At 30.6% G+C, this 19,988-nt stretch overlaps 1 protein-coding gene across 7 annotated transcripts in view; it reads left to right on the top strand.

Annotated features, from left to right (window-relative positions):
* The first annotated feature begins 7,047 nt into the window (after positions 1–7,047).
* Positions 7,048–19,988, top strand: part of LOC134230819 (EH domain-binding protein 1-like) — a 57,007-nt gene continuing 44,066 nt past the window's right edge. For all 7 annotated transcript variants that reach the window (XR_009984424.1, XM_062712677.1, XM_062712675.1 and 4 more), the window contains exons 1-4: positions 7,048–7,143; positions 11,830–11,945; positions 14,592–14,649; positions 15,192–15,341. Coding sequence is in view for 6 of the 7 variants with exons in the window: in XM_062712677.1 (XP_062568661.1) it covers positions 11,845–11,945; positions 14,592–14,649; positions 15,192–15,341 (309 nt within the window). In the remaining variant the exon portion in view is untranslated. The remainder of the gene's footprint in view (positions 7,144–11,829; positions 11,946–14,591; positions 14,650–15,191; positions 15,342–19,988) is intronic.

The raw sequence follows: 19,988 nt of genomic DNA, 5'->3' as shown, positions 1-19,988 counted from the left end.
ACAGTTTTATAAGATTCGAAAAATCTTATGATACACTGTCTTAAGAGTGTATACACAGTAAGATTTTGTATTATAATACAAATCTTATAATACAAATCTTACCGTGTATACCGGCCTTTACCGGTACTGCATACATGTACTAGTGAACAATCACTCAATACGATTGGTCAGTATTGTCAGTGGTATTGCTAGGTTCTGTATTTCATATGCGAATGAGTATTGATTTCATTGAAATCAAACATCCAATCGATGAGTAAAATGATAATCAGAATAGAAAATTTTAGCACGCCACATCAAGCAAACTGTCACGCTGTAAGTAAAACGATAAATAGATTCTTTTGGGATGGGGGGGGGGGGACAGAGAACGGATTTTGACTGACAACGTGTTTATTCTGACTACTTGTACAAATGCCCTGTTGGTGGTAAACAGCCATTCAATATGATTGGCCAGAATTATCGCCGATATTGATGGACTCCGTATTTCATATGCAGAACAGTATTGATTTCATAGAAATCAGACATCCAATCGCTGAATACCGGGTAATATGGTAATCAGTTTGTGAAAAATTTTACTACGTTCGGTCAACAAGATTATATGCTGTGACTGGAACGATATTAACTTTTTTACGAGTTGAATTCATGAACTTTAAGAATGAATTTAATTTTAATATATCCCTTGTTTAAAAAATTAATAGATAGGTAAAAATCGTACAGAATTTAAATTTTTACAGATATTGTAAAAATCAATATCGAAAATTGAAATTAGAAAATTCGTTTTGGGGGATTTAAATTCTCGGTAAAAGTTGTGTTTTAATTTGAAGGTTTTTAAACTGAATGTTAAATTCCAAAATGCTAAATAATTTTCGAAAATTGAAGCACTGCGCTTTTAAACTGTTCATCATAAGTGTTTTAGATAATAAATAGCTGAAGAAAAAAGAAATTAAATGCAAAATTATTTTAGGGATCTAAAATTTTAAATCACATACATTTATATTTATATAAGAAATAATATTTTTTATTATTAAACATAAAAAAAAATCAATTTGTGTTCTTTAAGTTTAGGAGTTTAAACCAAAATATTAAGAGCTTGAATTTTATTTTTCAAAGTTTGAATTATTCGACTTTACAAAAAATATTTACATCTAAAGAAAAATACAATTCCTGTAAAATGAATTTCAATCAATGAAAATTTGTCTGAATTTATTTGAATATTTCTTTGAAAATAATAGAAATTCATTTACAAAAAAATTCGAAACTTTTCAAATATTTACAAGGTTTTTTTTAATTTTGATTTATTTCAAACCAATCCAGAATTAAATACTGCAAAAATCGGATCGCAGAGCAAGTCAAAATTTAGCAATTCACAAACAACACACTAAATAATATAATGATGTCTGTAGCCATATTCTCTGTTAAATGGAGCAAAAAACAAAAATCATATCATTAATATGTTTTTTAATCAATTACTTTCATTATCTTCGCCTTTTTTTCATTTTTTACTTGCATTAAAATAAATCTGCATGATTTGTCCAAACTTTGCCTAAAAACACCAAAAATATAAATGCATAATCAACATTAACTTGAAATAAATTCAATTAATAGCAAATTACCTAAAATTTTATTTTATTTTATTACAAATATGCAGCTAATTGTATGCAAATGAAGCTAATTTTGTATAAATGTATGTTAATGAAACTAATTTTTATGTAAATGAAGGTAAATTTATGCAAATGAAGCTTATAAATGTATTTTGCATAAAATTAGCTTTATTAGCATAACAAAATTAGCTTCATTTTATTGGTTAAGTATACATCTGGCGCTAATTTTATGCAAATTTCTGCTTTTTTTTTTTTTTTACAAAAGAAGCTAATTTTGTGCTAATTTATGCTATTTTTATGCTAATGAGGTTGATTTTATGTAAATAAAGCTAAATTAAGCTAATTCATGCATTTTGCATAAAATTAGCTTCATTTGCATAAAATTTGCATAATTTAACATGCTAATTTACAATAATGAAGCTAATTTATGCAAATTTATGCAAATGAAGCTAATTTTTTGCAGTTTTGTTTTAAAAGAAGCTATTTTTGTTCTAATTTATGCTAATTTTATGTAAATGAGGTTGATTTTATGCAAATGAGGTTAAATTAAGCTAATTCATGCATTTTGCATAAAATTAGCTTCATTTGCATAAATTTGCATAAAATTAGCTTCATTTGCATAAAATTAGCTTTATTTGCATAAATTTGCATAATTAAAGATGTTAATTTCACTAATGAAGCTAATTTTATGCAAATTTATGCAAATTAAGCTAATTTTATGCAAATTAAGCTAATTTTATGCAAATTTATGGAAATGAAGCTTATTTTATGCAAAATGCATGAATTAGCCTAATTTAACCTCATTTGCATAAAATCAACCTCATTTACATAAAATTAGCTACATTAGCATAAATTAGCACAACATTTGCTTCAGTTGTAAAAAAAAAAATTAGCATAAATTAGCTTCCTTTACATAAATTTGCATAATATTAGCACCAAATTTATACTTTTTCAATCAAATGAAGCCATTTTTGCTTCAGTAGCATAAGATTAGCTTTCTCTACATTAAATTATCTTCATTTGCATAAAATTATTTAAAATTAGCTTCATTTGCATGCAATTAGCAGCACATATGTAATGAAAAATAATCAAATATTTGGTATTTTGCTTTTAATTGAATTTAATTATTTCTTAAGTTATTGTTGCTTATGCAGATTTGTGGTATTCTAGACTAGTATATGCTAATTATTTTCATTGATTGTAATCTTTGCTCATTTATTATTATTGATAATTTAAGGAGATTTGTGATAGTGTTTATATTATTTAGGAATGCATTTATATTTTTTGGTGTTTTTAGGCAAAGTTTGGACAAATCATGCAAGTGAATTATATATGAACGATGCAAATTTTAACCCATAAAATTAATATAATTCGCTTGTATGTGTATATTTCAATGCAATACATATATTTTGTACAAATTTGAATGCCAAAAATAACCTACACTTGCAAATTAAGGTGGCTCATTACATCCACAGTTTATTTTAGATTTCAATACAGCACCACTTATAATGTAGATGTCAAATATCCAGATGGGGGTATTGATATCATAACTATTTTTTATAGAATTTTTTAGTTTTTGTTTTATTTTAGTGAAATGTTTTATTTCAGGTTTATTATTCACAGAATTTCAGAACTTTCAGTGTCAAATGATGGGCATCTTCTTAAGACAAGTACACAAAGTGAAAATACCTCATAATACCTGATAATAATTTTATTAGAAAAAAAAATTTCTCCTAAAAAACAATTTATGTCAATATCTTTTTAATCTATGCATAAAACGTTTAAAAAGTGTGTTCTGAAGAGACAAGGAATGTATTTCAATGAATTACATGTTTCAAATTGAATGAAGAATGTTTAAACGAAATGAAAAATCCAATTTAAAAAATATTTGGTATAAAAAGTCCACTTTCAAGAGTTATCTTTCCTAATTAGCCAAGACTCAAAACACTATGGAACGTTTGACATTACTTCTGAAATTCATATTAAAGCTTTAAATTGCCAGAGCATACATTTAAATCAATAAAACAAATATATAAATTAACACCAACACAGTAAAGAGTGCAATTAAATAAAATTTTAATTTCAACGAGGTTGTAGATTTTAACTCGAATTTCTTCCATACATAAATGTCAGTGATTGATAGAGCTCACTGCATGCATGGCTATGAAATTGACATTACTTGTTTGGCGAAGATTTGACTGTTGCTTTCTTTTGTTACTGCCTAAAAGCAATTCTTCTTGGTTTATGCATAATGAATCCGTTACTTTGTTTTCACTGTTTACAACACCGCATGTTTCATCTATTTTTAAAGCGTTTTAAAGGTCAGGGTCATATTATAGAGGTTCCTACTCTACTCGTTCCCTGAGCAAATCGGCCGACACAATGGAGGTTTATTTTTTTGTGTAGTACGTCATCAAAAAGTGGTGTAATGAGCCTCCTTAAATAAGCATGATTTCCGTCTGTTGAATTGCATAAAACTTCGCATGAATGTTATGATTAAATTTGTTTTGATTTATACCAATTATCATGAGTTTACAAAATATAAACCTTTTTTTTAATACGTTATAATGCCAAAAAATCATATCAATTTTTTTTAATTATTTAATTCCTAAGTTTTCATGCATTAATACTATTCAAATTCATTGAATTTTATTCTAGACACAATATCAGATTTAATTCATACTTTATTCAAATTTACGCTGAATTATCTTTATGGATTACTTCACTGTGAGAGAAAAAATGTATATAAATATATATTTCCAAAGCTTCAAACTTCTTATAATTGAATTTGGATTATGATTTTTAAATCATGGAAATATTCTAATAAATTCATACAAATTTTCATTGATTAAAATTTATTTTTCAGAAATGTATTTTTTTTTCTATCGATGCATAATACTTTGCATAACACCGAATTATTCAAACTTTGAAAATAATTCAAGCTCTAAATTATAATTATTTTAGTTAAAACTTCTAAACTTAAAGAACACAGGCTGATTCTGAATTTTTAAGTTTATTAAAATTAATTCCTATATATGTGTTTTAGGAATCTGAAATTTTAAAACAAATTTTGTATTTAATGTCTTCAAGTTCTTAAGCTATTTGTTATTTAGATTACATATGATGAACAGTTTAAAAGTACAATATCTAACACTTCATTTTTCGGAAATTACTAAGTATTATAGAATTTAACATTTAGTTAAAAAATCTTCAATTTAAAACACAACTTTTACAAAGGATATAAACTCCCCGATACGAATTTTGTATTTTTAATTATCGATATTGATTTTTAAAATATCTGTTGTTTAGAAAAATTAAATTCTGTACCGACTTTTATAATATCTGTTGATATTCTGAAATTTACTTCATTTTTAAAATTCATTAATTCAACTTGCAAAAGGCTTTAATATATTTCCAGTCACAGCATGTAATCTTGTTGACCAAACATAGAACAATTTTCACAAACTGATTACCTTATTACCCGGTATTCATTGATTGGATGTCTGTTTTCAATGAAATCAATACTACTTTGCATATGAAATACAAGACCATCAATAGCTCGATAATATTGACCAATCACATTGAATGACTGTTTACCACCAAGAGGACATTTATACATGTAGTCAGAAGAAATTATTACCCGGTATTCCGTGATTGGATGTCTGATTTCAATGAAATCAATACGTACTACTTTGCATATGAAATACAGAGTCCGTCGAAAGCTCGATGATACTGGCCAATCATATTGAATGATTGTTTACCACCAACTCTGATGGGGGGGGGGGGGGGGGGGGTAGTGTTAATATTTTTTTTTAACTGCTAACAGAACTATTCCTAAAACTCTATCAGATTCTACTGACAGTTTATTATACATGCTTATTATAGCATGAAATACATCAAAGCCCTGCATTTAGTTTAGTAACAGAATGGATAATCATAAGAAGTACACTCCCTTACATTTTGTTTTTACTTCTACAAATATCAATTTTATCAAAGGTCTTTTCTTCTTACATGTGACAAAAAGCAAATTTGAAAGCACAGTTAAGTCGTAAAAGAAATTAAAACACTGACAAATGAAATTAATCAACGAGAACAACTAATTGTTAGAAAAATAATGTAATTAAATGAAACTTTACACATCAATAAAACAAATAGTTGAATACCATGGTTACCATGGTATTCAACTATTTGTTTTATTGATTATGTTCTCATGCGTTTCTTTTTCCTTTCAATATACCATTGGTATATTGAAAGGAAAAAGAAACGCATGAGAACATAATATGCGAAAATATTTTGACTATGACTGAAAATAATGAAAATTGGTCAGATGTGTATTTTGGTTACTTTGCACTAAAATCGCTGGTCAAAACTACTGAACCATGAAATGTATGGCATCAGACGGGGGTAAAGTGATAAAAAGCCAAAAACATTCATGACCTACATTTACTTGGACAGGCTCATTTTAATTGTTAATTACGTTTTAAACAGTTCTTTGTAAATAGTTTACAGAATAAAGAGGGAGATGAAAAATAGTGATATCATATTTTTAAAATACTTGTAATTGTTATTCATCTAGTCTAATTTTAGACCCATTCTTACGATGTTAGCCCCACCTCTCATGCATATATAATGTTCAATCAAGGGCAAGTAAGTGTAAATTCTCTGTATTTGGAAAACAGTGAGGAAAAACATGGAATTAGTTTATTGCATTACAGTCTAAAATTAGTTTTATCATTTAAATTGTGTGCCAAATTGCCAGAGTTTTGCAGTAAATATGCAGTAATTAAGTAAGTACATGTAAATTGTTTATTATAGTGACATGTGTTATACAATACAATGAAAAACATTTAATACAATTAATTAATATCCAAATTTTGAATTGAACATATATATTTTATTGAACAAAGTCAAAAGGATCGGACACAAGTTCAGTAACTTATAAGATAGTCCTCTCCTAAGACAATATTTTGTAAAAATATCCAAACACCCGGCCCATCGGACCTATATGTCACTTTTAACAAAAATAAATGAGAAAAATATACACAAATATTACGCACAGCGTTTTTTGTACAACAGTGTAATTAGGCAACAGAAGCGACTGAGACCCCAAACACAGCTTTAAGTGCAGTCGTCCTTTAACTAAATAAAAGCAGATTAAATTCTGATAATATACATCCTCCATTTTTTAAACAGTGTGTATATACCGCGTGATTTTGCTTTATCCAATTAAAAGAAATTGCAAAATTTTTCTACGAATAAACTACGAACAAGCTAGCAAAATTTTATGATTTCACTAACTGCCCTTAAAGCAGTCATAATTATCCAAAAGTCGAAATTTAATGCTGTATATTTTGCTCTTATGTATGAATAGTCTCTTTAGTTACAAAGATTGACATGAACGATCTGAATTCATCAACTGATTATCAATCGGCCTCTTAAACATCATTTTGTATTTTGCAAAACGTCATCCAATGTTATTGTCACGTGATATATCATGGATCTCACCTTGTGGTGCGATTTCCCGTCAGTGATGCTCGAGGTCGATGTACGTATTTATTTATTCATATTTAGTTCAGTTTACATTAAAATTGGTATCACCAAATCGAGTAGACCGGTCCATATACAGTCGTCACGAGTTACACTTTTCATGTATGGGTAATTAAAGGTTTATTTTGTCTTTTGCTTATTATGTTGATGAGGCAACATGGAGATTCAGTCTACACCTTTTTAGTTTTAATTGGGTGGGGACACAGAGGTAGGGGTGGGGAATTTCTGTAGACTTAAACTTAATACTGTGTTGTTAACTCCCCTATTTCTAATTAGGATTAGGTTCTGAGTACACAGCAGCGGGGGAGGGGGGGAGGGTAACAGGATAGGAGAAAAAAAAAATATATTATATATGACTGGACCAGGAATCAGTCCCAGAACCCCTGGGTCACAAGTCAGGTGCTCTAATGACTGAGCTACCCTGGATGATATCCATTATCTTTTTATTTATGGCCCCAAGCAGGACTCTAACCTGCAAGTCCAGGGTTTCTCAATCTTTAACACAAAATATTTAACAAGAAAGGATAAAATGGATGGACCGGGAATTGAACAAGGGACCCCTGCATTACCAGTCAGGTTTCTACCGAATGAGCTATCCAGGCTGATATCCACAACCTAAACCATTACATAGATACTGCTTACAGATATAGTGAAAGAGAAAGTAACATCTTTAATCTTTATGTCCAATACGTTACTACTCGTGAAAATAAATATCAGTCACATTCAGTAGATTATACACATGATAAACTAAGACATAACAATAATTAATTATGTTTGCATGTTAATATTCATACCAGGTAGAGGGATAATTGAGAAATTAAAAAATAAATATTACACTTAAAAAATGAAAACATTCAGTATTGAAATATACTTGTCTTATCAGTATCGATGCATCTAGCAAATAGCAATTCATTGTGATAAATCCTTTCTTTGCTTTTCTATGACTGATTGACTATTAAGTTAGGGCAATGTAATAAGTATACACAGTAAAATTCACAATGCAAGAACGTTAAATACTTTTGATTTTCAACATGTTCAAATACACTGACTTTCAACATTTTCATATGTGTTTGTGAAACTGATAGAAAGGAATGTTGATTTGAGTACTTATAAATACCTCTTTCTATGGGTAAATATAGATACATGTATGTAAAAACATACCTTAAATGGCAAACAATTACATTATATGTTATTTTGAGCCAGGTTAATAATTATTGTAATTTATTTATCTGTTTATGAATGCATGAGTCATAACATATAGACCATGCCAAAAGCTGTCTTATCAAGACTTTGAATATGTAATGAGAGTTCCTCAAAACGTGAAGCCAGATATATCTATAATCCAGTTTTCTTGGGTAAATCCGTAATCACTATAATTACATGCAACCTTCCTGTTAGATAACAAAGGACGGGTTTCCTCATTGTCAGACACACACTTCAATTAGATTCCTTTGTGAATTTCCAGAAGTTATATCATTTTTCAGAAAATAAAGTATATGCATTTATTTACTTTAACAGTAGGGTAAAACATTAAAAGAATAAAATTATAGCTAGTATTTTAAAATACATGCCATTGACCATGTTGACATAAATCAAATAGAAATCCATGTCTTGCACATGCAAGTATAGATATAAACATTTATAAGTACTAAATCGTAAATGTTAAGTATCAGAAAATTTTTATGTATCAAGTATAAATTGTCATTTTTGAAATTGTGTTGATTCACTTCCTTGGCTTGACTTCCTGAAGTTGTTCTTGTGAGAGAATTACGTATATAGGAAGAAAAATACTTCAAACTAGAGCAAAGCTCATTGCAAAGCAACGAGTAGGTCTTCCGTCCTGTTTGACCGGAAGTAGCTTTTATTTTTCACAAAAATGAGAAATAACGCCCAAAAAGGCTTAGAATCCTCTAAAGCTATGTTAATTAATGCAAATATAAGCCATTTTTGCTACTTCCGGTTTGACCGGAAATGACGACGACGCAAGGAAAATTAATTTTTAAGCTCCCAGAGACATATGTAACCCGAAAACTTGTCACAAACGGCAAAAATACGCGTTTTCCGACTACTTCCTGTTTGGCCGGAAGTGATGACGCTGGACGTATTTTGATGACTTCATCAGATTAAGCTTGACATTTTCAACAACTTTGCTTCTTTAATGTATTACAAATTCTCAATACTTTTTGAGATATATGGAAAAAACTTTTGGCCCCTCTAAATCCCTTAATTTAGGGCCAGCCCTTTTTTCGACACATCATTTAAAAGATCTTCTAATTCTGCACAAATTATGTTCTATATATGTTAACAAAATATTTTTAGTTTAGAAGATAAAAAGCAAAATATGAGTAATTTTTGGTTCTTTTAAGCGTTCTAATTTTTGACCCCTATATAGCGCCATTTTGAATAGAGAAATCGAAAAACAAAAACCGATGTGCACAACTTCAATCTTTCTATTATCTAAAACCAGTAGAATTTCTGCTCCAGCTTTAGGCGTCTTTGAGCCTTTGTCTGGAAACGAAAGCCTATAAATTTTCGTTTAAAGGGAAATAACTCAAAACCGGAAGTGACTTTTTGAAATTTTAGTCAGCATTCTGATAGAGTTTATAAACGTCTATAACCTCTGAAAATTTGAGCGAAATCCGTTGAGAAATGAGTGAGATATGAGGCCTCAAAGTTGCGGTCTAGGAAGTAAAAGAAAAAAAAAGAATAATAATCTTTACCATCAGAATCAGTAGAAGGTCTTCCGTTGGAAACGGAAGACCTTAATTAATGCATGGATACTGACCTGTCTCCGACAATGTATGTACCGTATATAGTCGCCTATAAGTTGGTCTGCCTATAAGTTGGTTGTATTTTGAAGCTTATATTAGAGGGGATAACCTTCTTAAATGTCAGTCTTTTTATAACTCGCTTATAAGTCAGACGTAGAGTTTTGGACCAAAGTTTAGCTCCCCAAAATCTGACTTATAGTCGAGTACCAGGTATTGCAGTGGATTGTTACTGTTAGAAGGATTTGGCTTAGCAAGTTGGTGATTATTTGGTTTTAAGCTTTAAATATATACAATGTACTGACAACATCAGTATTTTAAATGATTTTTATTCTTCTCATTTCAAGATCCAACTCTGCAGTGTCATAATCTCGTACTACAATTCATATGATAAGGAAAATATTAGATTATCGATCATCAATGGACTGAGTGTTATACAAAATGACATAATAAAAAGCAGTCAAGGATGACAGTCTGCATGCATGAACATGATGAATCTGTTCCTTATAGACCTTCAAAATATTACATGTAGTTAAGTTTTATCATGTTAAATGTTATTATATACTTAAAATAAACTCTTCCAGCTTCCCATGTACTTCAATCAAAATGACTAGTTATTATTGCAATATCAAAAAGTTAACCTTGACCTTTGACTGATTTTGCTGACATTTTGTGATTTTACATGAGAAAAATACATTTTTTTTTAGATTTAATTCCCAGTAACCCCCACAGAGTTATGTAATTTGTAAACCTTTTCTTTGTTTAAAAAAACCTGTCTGATTTGGATGACCTCTTCATTTTCATGCTTTAACATTTCATGTCTTTGATTCATGATGAACTACATCAGAGATGACCAATCGTTTTCCTCTTTTGACTTGCTCATTAAGAAGTGACAATTGATGTTTTCCTATAGACCACCTGTAGAGGTTATACATATGTAATATCTGTGACCATGAAACATAATACAAGTGCATTATACCTAGTTACCTTTTATTCTTTTTATTAACCTGAACTTAATTGATATAATCATGGGAACTTAACAGGGTGTTTTATATCGTAAGTACATGGAGAGCATAATATGTCACAGTTTAAGCCATTTTTTCTGTCTTTTTCTAAAACCTAAATGTATAGAACAGATTTGCAATGATGCATATGAGGTTGACGATGAAATTCATAATGTAAAATTTTTGTGTGTTTAAGTAACTGTAGGACTGTTGAAAAAATTTAGGTTATTTGAGGGGTCCAGATCTGATATTGAATTTGGAACTCAAAAGAGTATTGTTGGGTCTGCTACTAGTCACTTCTACAATCCCAACAGGTATTTTTAAAATTTAAATTAAAATAATAAAAATGTTATGTCAATCTTGATTGGAGTTAAATCAAAATATTGAAGTTCAAATGTATAAAGGAAGATTGCTAGGATTTTAAATTCATTTTTACATAGACCATTCATGATACAGGGCTAGGGCTTTCATACTTCACACATGTAATCCTTTTGAGAAGACCTTTCATTTGATACCAACAACTGTACCATAATCCAGAGATTTAGAGCTATCAATGATTCATGAGATACTGATATTCATCTTGTAAACTTGTATTGCTGTTTAATATCAAAGAAACAAAACTTTGTATTTTCAATTGAGTACTTGTACCACTGTCATTTTCATTAAAATTTAATACTTTGTCATTTAACATTGTTTAATCATACATTTGGTTATTTATTTGGAAGGGTAATTATCTGCCTAATCTGCCTCATTTCTTTGTATTATGTGCCAGTTACTTTGTACTGGCCAATGTATAGCCCCATCTTGATCCATCTTAGCAATTCAATCAATATTTTGCAATCTGGCTGTAGCATGCATTGTGGTTTCTTTTATTCATGATTAAAAACACATTTACTTGTTTATCTGTTTCAGACAATGTAATTAAAGATGAGTGTCTGGAAAAGACTTCAGAGAGTTGGAAAGGATGCGTCAAAATTTCAGTTCACAGCGTCATACCAGGAACTTGAAGTAGAATGTACCAAAAAATGGTGAGTGGAAATCTGGGTATTGTCAATTGGTTGATAGAATGATACTTTCAAAAATTATTGACTGTAATAATATTTTTAGACATGTTAGAGTTGACATTTCCTCTTGCACATGTTTTTTTTTAAATAACCAAAACAAATAACAAAAACAAAAAACTCAAGGTAAATAATTGTACAATTATTAATACACAGAAACATCCTATATTTTTCCTCAGACCACAAAAATTTGACCCCATTAGAATAAGTAGTTTTACTGCATTTAAGAAGCAGCTTTCATATTTAAAGCACATCATAAAATTATGGCAGGGTGGAAAGCTGCATGTTCTCTTCAAATTTTTAAAACTTCCATATGAGAGACTTCTTAGTATTCTTGTAACTTATAGTCTAGAGGTAAGAGGTTTATTTCCTCATTTTAAGTTTGAAGTAGGGCCATTTAGTAGTAGTGTATGAAAATTTTAGCTCATTGACAACTTTTGCTTTAAAAGAGAGAGATTTTTACTTACATATGAATATACGGATAACTAGAAACTCTTGTTGCTACAGCAACAAAAACGGTCTTCCGTTCTCCTCTATTTTTCTGTATGAATGAACTTTTATCTATGTTAAAAAAGGCACATAATATTTACAACGATTACAGGAAAACAAACGACCGGAGGTATAACTTATCAAGATTCTCGACGTTACTTTAGACAATTATAGTCTTCATAACACTTATAAAAATCATTTTTAATCACTTCCTGTGACGACCGGAAGTGACGGTGAACGCATTTTACCCTATGTCTGTTGCACAATCTTCATGGTAAGTGAAGTGTCTTGATCTGTAACAGTTTAAAAGATCTCTAATGTTTACTTCTCGTTTTGAGAACAAAAACATCATCTGACCGGAAGTAAATAAAAAAAAGATATTTGAGGTTACTCTAGACATTTGCAGTCTGAATAACGTCCTAAAATCATTTCAAATACTCGTTTTATAAAAGATATTTATGGGATAGTATGATACTCAATATATGCAGTTTTTCTCTCATAACCGGAAGTTGTTGTTTTTGTTTCCAATGGGACTGACATATTTCGAAACTACAAATAAGATGCTATAAGCTAATACTAAGAAAGATTCCATAAAGAAAAGTTGAAAATTTTGATTTATTTGATCACTTCCTGTGACAACCGGAAGTGACGGCGGACGATCTTAAACTCAATGGATTTGTCTAGTTATCAAGGTCTACCATCCCTATTAGTTTGGTGTCTTAATCTCTTACCGTTTACGAGATCTAGCTATGATAACTTCTAACTTTGAGGACAGGAAATCACGCAACCGGAAGTTAGGAGTAAAACGGTTCACCTCGGTATCGGTTCACCGCGGTATTTTATCTCGGTTCGATACACGGTACAAAATCTCTACTTTCGGTTCGGTTCGTTTTTCGGTCGGGATCGTCATTCATTCGGGTTTGGCATAAGGTATAAACATGCTTTTCTGTATAATTAGTTCAGAAACGTAAGTTTGTGTGGACTTGTAGTTTGTAAAATAATTTTTAACAGTCAAATCAATTAAATTGATACATTCTATCCATTTTGCACATAAATTATTTTACAAGATTAAGTAAAAGGTAGCATAAAACAACACTGAATCTGTTTCCTTCTATCAAAATGTATCGTATCGAAAATAACCGAACCGAGACCAAATTTTTCGATACGTATCGAACCGTGAAGGAGGTGTATCGTTTCACCCCTACCGGAAGTGAATTTTACAAAGATATTTGATGTTACTGTAGGCATTTGCAATCTAAATAACATATCCAAAAATCATTCCAAATACTTTATCTATAAAAAATATTTATGGGAAAGAAAAATACTCAAATTCTGTAGTTTTTCTCTTATAACCGGAAGTTGCCGTTTTTGGTTCCCGTGCGACTGATATATTTCAACACTACAAGTAAAATGCTATCATGTGATGCAAAAAAAGTTTCAAAAAAGAAAAGTTGAAATTTTAGATATTTATAAACACTTCCTGTGACAACCGGAAGTGACGACGGATGATCTTAACCCAAATGGATTTGCCTACTTATCAAGATCTATCATCCCTGAAAGTTTGGTGTCTTAATCTCTTACCGTTTCTGAGATCTCACTCGGATCAAATATTTTTGAAAAAAGCGGAAATCGGACATATCTGACGACCGGAAGTGAATTTTGAAAAAATGAAAAAAACGTCTCGGGGTATTTTCATTCTTTATCATCCCTGAAAATTTCAGAAAAATCCGTCCAGCCATCTCTGAGAAATCTTGCCGACAAGATTTGGGAAAAAAAATAATAAAAAGAAGAAAAAACAGTAGAATCACTATAAGGTCTTCCGTCTGAAACGGAAGACCTTAAAAATGTAATTGAAACAGTCTTTATGTATTATGAGGTATGAAAGCTGGAAAGCAATCTTCTCTTTATGAGAAAACATCTGTGAAATGTATATTTAAGTATGTATAAGTAATTTTTTTTTTGAAGGGGGGGGGGATGAATATTTGGAGATGATTTTTTAAACTCTTCAGCAATGTTTAAGGCTTATATATAAATGCCAAAATATGTGGTAAATAACTCAACTTTTAATATTGTTGCTTGTTTTTAATAATAGATTATATTTCATCCCATTGACTTTCTCTGCAGGCAGCCTAACAAACTGTGTATTGTATGGACCAGAAGAAGCCGGCACAGGTCAACAAAGGTGAGTGACCTTGAAATCCAACACAGGTACACATAGTCTATGTTCTTAACTGATATTGCAGCGGTGGTAATGTATTTCATCTGAAACTAGCGTAACCTGAGAGGTTAAGGAAGTTTGTTTTGAATGAGACACTACTGTACATGACAGACAGGTCTAAGTGTTCTCTTAGTGTGTTGACAATGAAAGATACATGTACAGAAAAAGAAAATGTTGATTAAGTGTTGCCCTTGTCACTCTGTTGTGTGGAAAAAATGAGTATCTACTGTAGTGTATCAAAGGGCACACATCTCTTCATAAGCAATAAGAATATAAATTTCAAAGAAGGCAAAATTTTTTCCACCTCTGCTTTGTGAGGGTAAAATTGTGGTCAAAATTTTCATTCACAAATTGTGTACACATTATGGACCAAAATTTTCAGTGGTATTGGCTGAAAAATCTTTTAATAAATTTTTGTTAGTTAACTTGTTTAACGTGAAATGATGAAGCCTTTGATATGTTATTTAATATGAAATGATGAAGCCTTTGATTGGTTATTTCTGCAGCTACACACATGGGAGCCCACTATACGGAATCCCTACAGAGGCCTGGTGACGTGGACCGTTCCGGAGAACATCGAGATCCAGGTGACCTTGTTCCGAGACAGTCAGCATGTGGAGTATGAAGACAAAGAGTGGGTCTTCCAAATTGAAGACGTAAGCTCTAAGGGAGAGTGTGAGTTATGATGTCTTTAATAAGGGAGATAAGCTTGTACTCATGTTAGTGACAATATTGTCAAGAAAGAAAATAAGTCTGTGTGAGTGGAGACATTGACAGTAAGGGCCAAAATAGGTTTAGCAGCAACTGGAAATTTTAGCATTAAGGATGACCTTTACTCAGGTTTCAGAAATCAGAAAGGAAATTTTATGAAGTATAATATGTTAAATCAAAGATTGTTCTAAATGGATAAAATAACTAAGTTTTATCTCAATATTAATTCGAAAATTTAATATTTTATTGTTTGAAGAAATTATACAGGAACAAAAGTCAATGTATGGTACTGCAGAGGAAATTCGGACTACATTTTTAATTTTTCATTTTTTGTCAAAATTTTTATTTCTTGCAATATTAATCACAAAGTAAAGGTTACATCTATTTTAAGACATCATTTTGCAAATATTATATGCGTTAAAGCTCATAAATTATTTCATATAATTGACTGCAATGAAATAAAGAAATTCAAAAATATGTACAAAAACCATTCCAGACAACATATCTCAATAATTTGATCATTGACCCAATATAATATTAATACCAAGAGAATTAGGGTAACGAAAGTAACCTGGGGCTATAAATAATATGAAGTTCTTATCAGTCACATTTTTGTAATATTCGATTAAAAAAGGGGAAAAAATATAAATATGACAGAGGAAATTCGGACTGTCATAACTATCATGTTTATGACCCAAACTCTAATAATTTCTTTATATGAAGCAACGCTGTTCCATTGCTGTAATGTTTCATTATTTAAAGAGTTTTGTTGCTTGTAATATTTTGTGAGTGAAGAAAAAATGGTCATTATAGTGTCAAAATTTAAGGTATTTTCCGAGAAATACTCAGGGGCCACTATAGCATGAAAACGAGGTCATTGACCTAGTTATTTGAAATTGACATTTAACACAAGAATCATAGGTGTACAATGTGCAATAGGTGATTTATCGTTCTTATCAGTGGAATTTTTAGTCATCTGAGTAAAGGTATACCTTAAGAGAGATACATGTAATAGAGAAGTTGAGATTTCATACGTGTACATGTACGGGTACATCTAGTGGGGAAATTCCCAAAATTCCTAGTGTATTATGTCATAAATTTTAGTGATGACAAGTTTTCAGAACTTGTAGAATGGCATCTACACATAAGTGAAAACATGTAGCTTTAATAATAAAAATCAGTCAATTTATGTGTGAAAATGTAGTTGTTATACATTAGTTTGGATGTTTAGTTTCATGGGCACTTATTTTAATCATGTCTTGTTTATGAACTAAAATCAAACTGAGGCAACAAAACTTCTAAAAAGTTGAAACAGAGACATTGATCATGGTGTACAAGTACTTGTCACATGTCATAAAAATCTCAACAGACAAATTACAAAAAATGTGTACATCTAAGTGTATGCACAATTATCCCACCTCTGTTGATTTTTCTGTGAAATCCTGGCTTACGATTGGTTAAAGTCTGTCACCTAAAGGAGGTGGATTGCTTATACCCGGTCAGTTGTAAATCTATACCCGGTCGATGTATTACGTAACAAACATAGCGTGATGTCATAATAGGCACAGTATAAGCCTGATAAAGCATTTAGCACAGAAAATCACTTATAAACCACAGATAAAACGGGAATGTTTCATCGGTGGGGTAAATTTGTTACATAGTCTTTTAGTGACAGGGTATGGGATGATACCTGGTTAGTAAATTTCATACTGACTCGGCTCCGCCTCGCCATGTATGAAATTTACTAACCAGGTATCATCCCATACCCTGTCTCTAAAAGACTATGTAACTAATAGTACACATATGGGTATAAGTTTAAGATATCAACCCCACTAATACTGCCCTGCTCATCCTATGCTCTCTCATTTCTAATAATCCAGTAACAGAACTGTGAAATCTATTGTTAGCTCACCTCAGACTAGGCATCCCAGGTTAAGGTTTTTAGCTCACCTGAGCTGAAAGCTCAATTAAGTGAGCTTTTCTGATCACATTTTGCCCAGCGTCCATCTGTCTGTCCGTCTACCTGTCTTTCTACTTGCCACAAAGCATCCTTGGGTAAAGGGGATTCAAGTTTGTTCAAATGAAAGGCATTGCTGCCTTTAAGGGGAAATAATTCAAAACTAGTTTAAATCTGGTGGCATGCTTTAAAAACTTTCTCAAGAACCACTTTACCAGGAAAGATGAAACATATGGGGAAAAATCTTCTGGTAGTGTAGATTCAAGTTTTTCCAAATCATGACCACCAGGGATAGGGCGGGGCTACAATGGCTGACCAAAGATTTACATAGAAATATATAGGAAAAATTCTTTGAAAATCTTCTCAAAAATAGTAAAGCCATGATAAATCATATTTATATGGAAGCATCTTCATGTAGTGTAGATTAAAGTTTGTTCTAATCATGACCCCCAGGGGTAGGGTGGGGCCACAATGGCTGATCAAGGTTTACATAGAAATATATAGGAAAACTCTTTAAAAATCTTCTTCTCACGAATAGCAAAGCCATGATTACCCATATTTATATGGAAGCATGCTCAGGTAATGTAGATTTAATCTTGTTCAAATCATGACCGTGGGGATAGGGCAGGGCCACAATGGCCAATCAAAGCTTACATAGAAATACTGTAAACCAACTATTATTTTTGTGATCTTTTATTCACGATTTGTCAGTTTGAAATCAATCCGTGACGATTAATTTTCGCGACTGAGGAAACATTCTCTACAAACACTAAGCAAAATGATTGGTTCATGGCGATTAATATTTGCGAGTTGAAGCTGCTCGCAAATATTTATCACACGTGAATAAAAGTATATAGGTGCTATATAGTATATTTAGCATCAATGTAACATATTCTGAAATTCGTTTTCACCTGTAACCTCTGCTGAGTGTGATTTATGTATACGAGGGTAGATCAAAAAGTTTGCAAACCATCTCTATATTTTCAAAACCACAATTCAGATCAGAATGATATTTGACACACCTATAGTCATGCACATGTTCTATAAATAGCATATAAAAAGTAATGATTTTCTCCTTCATTGTGACATCGCAATGTGAAAATTACATCAATATGTAGATTACTTGTGACAAAAAATGGTTGTCTGTCTTACTCGAGCAACAAACGGCTGTAAAGTTTAACATATAAACTGGAAATTCCTTTGAAGTATGTATCTTATAATAATTTGAACAAGGTTTATGAAGACAATAGACTTTCCAGACGTTCAATCATGAATTGGATTGATTGTTTTAGTGAAGGGATGGAGATAGTTAAAAATGATGTTTGTTTTGTACCACAGCGAAAGCAAGCTTGGGAAAAGATGTGTCCTTTGTAAGGCTATTTGTTATGAAAGATTGCAAAGTTACAGTTAGAAAAATGGTTGAATATCTTAACAATAATATTATTTTTAAATACCTAAAATATCTTTTAATTTTGACTTTTAACATATTGAATATGATAAAAAGAAGACCCCTTCAACTATATCCATATTTGTTAAACGATGTTCCTAAGACAGAGATCTCGGGTTGTGATGGTCATCATCATTCTTTTTAGGAAAGGATATCCTTATCCAACCATCCTATCTCTGAGATTAGGTCAATTTTGACAAATGGGCCATTCTTATTATTAAAATGAACTTGCATGGTAAGAAATATAAGACTCCAAAAAATATTTTAGCATCTATGAACAGAATGTTTCAGGGCATGTCACGTGACTGCCTGGATCATGTGATTCACGCATGTGTAGAAGGTTTATTCCCCGAATGACTACTCGGAAAAAACAACAAGTAATTATCACACTCAATTAAGGGGCCCTCTAAGGGGTACAGGTAGACTTACCTGTATGAATAATCTAAAAGAATTCAAATAAAATAAAATGGCTTTTTAATTCATTTTTTTTATTTGAGCACTAGTATGAATAGATATTTTGTATACATATTTTTTAATTAATTTTACAAGCACAAAACATATTAAAAAACTATAAATTTTCTTGAGGTTCTATTGTTAAGCAGCACTGACTTTCACATTATATATTCAATAGCACTGTTTCACTTTCATATCACACATATTTACAATATTTACAATTTATTTAGTCCATCTTTATATGTTTCATCACAACTAAGGGATCACTATCCAAGGTGAAGAAGTTCAGATGCAGAGTCCGTATATTTATTATAAAAATTGAAATATAAACTTCTGTTTTTCATGATGATTTAAAAGAATGTTTTGATAATTAAAAATGATAAATAAATGAATTAAATTATACAAAACTTTATAGAAACACTTTATTTATCATACATAAATATCTATATTATTTTAAGAAATTTGTATTGATTTATTTAAAAGAGTTTAAAAATGAATCACAAAAAGGGGATAATAATTTTGTAAATTCTCAATCAATACTATTGATTAGTTATGAAAAAAAATAAAATTAAAAGTACAATAAACATTTTATTTCTCTTAAATCTTAATTTTATCTATTTATATTTATTTATCTATTTTTTATTCAGTATGTTTCGGAAAATGAAAAAAAATCTTAATTAAAATAAAATTGAATGAATATATCTGATTTATGAAATATTGGTTATCCAGGTAAAC

The sequence above is a fragment of the Saccostrea cucullata genome, unplaced genomic scaffold (assembly GCF_032062105.1).
Source record: "Saccostrea cucullata isolate Sc308-1 unplaced genomic scaffold, CSIRO_AGI_Scuc_v1 ctg73, whole genome shotgun sequence".
NCBI classification, from domain to species: Eukaryota; Metazoa; Mollusca; class Bivalvia; order Ostreida; family Ostreidae; genus Saccostrea; species Saccostrea cuccullata.
Note: the sequence above shows the minus strand (reverse complement) of the source record. Positions and strands in the feature narration are given on the sequence as shown.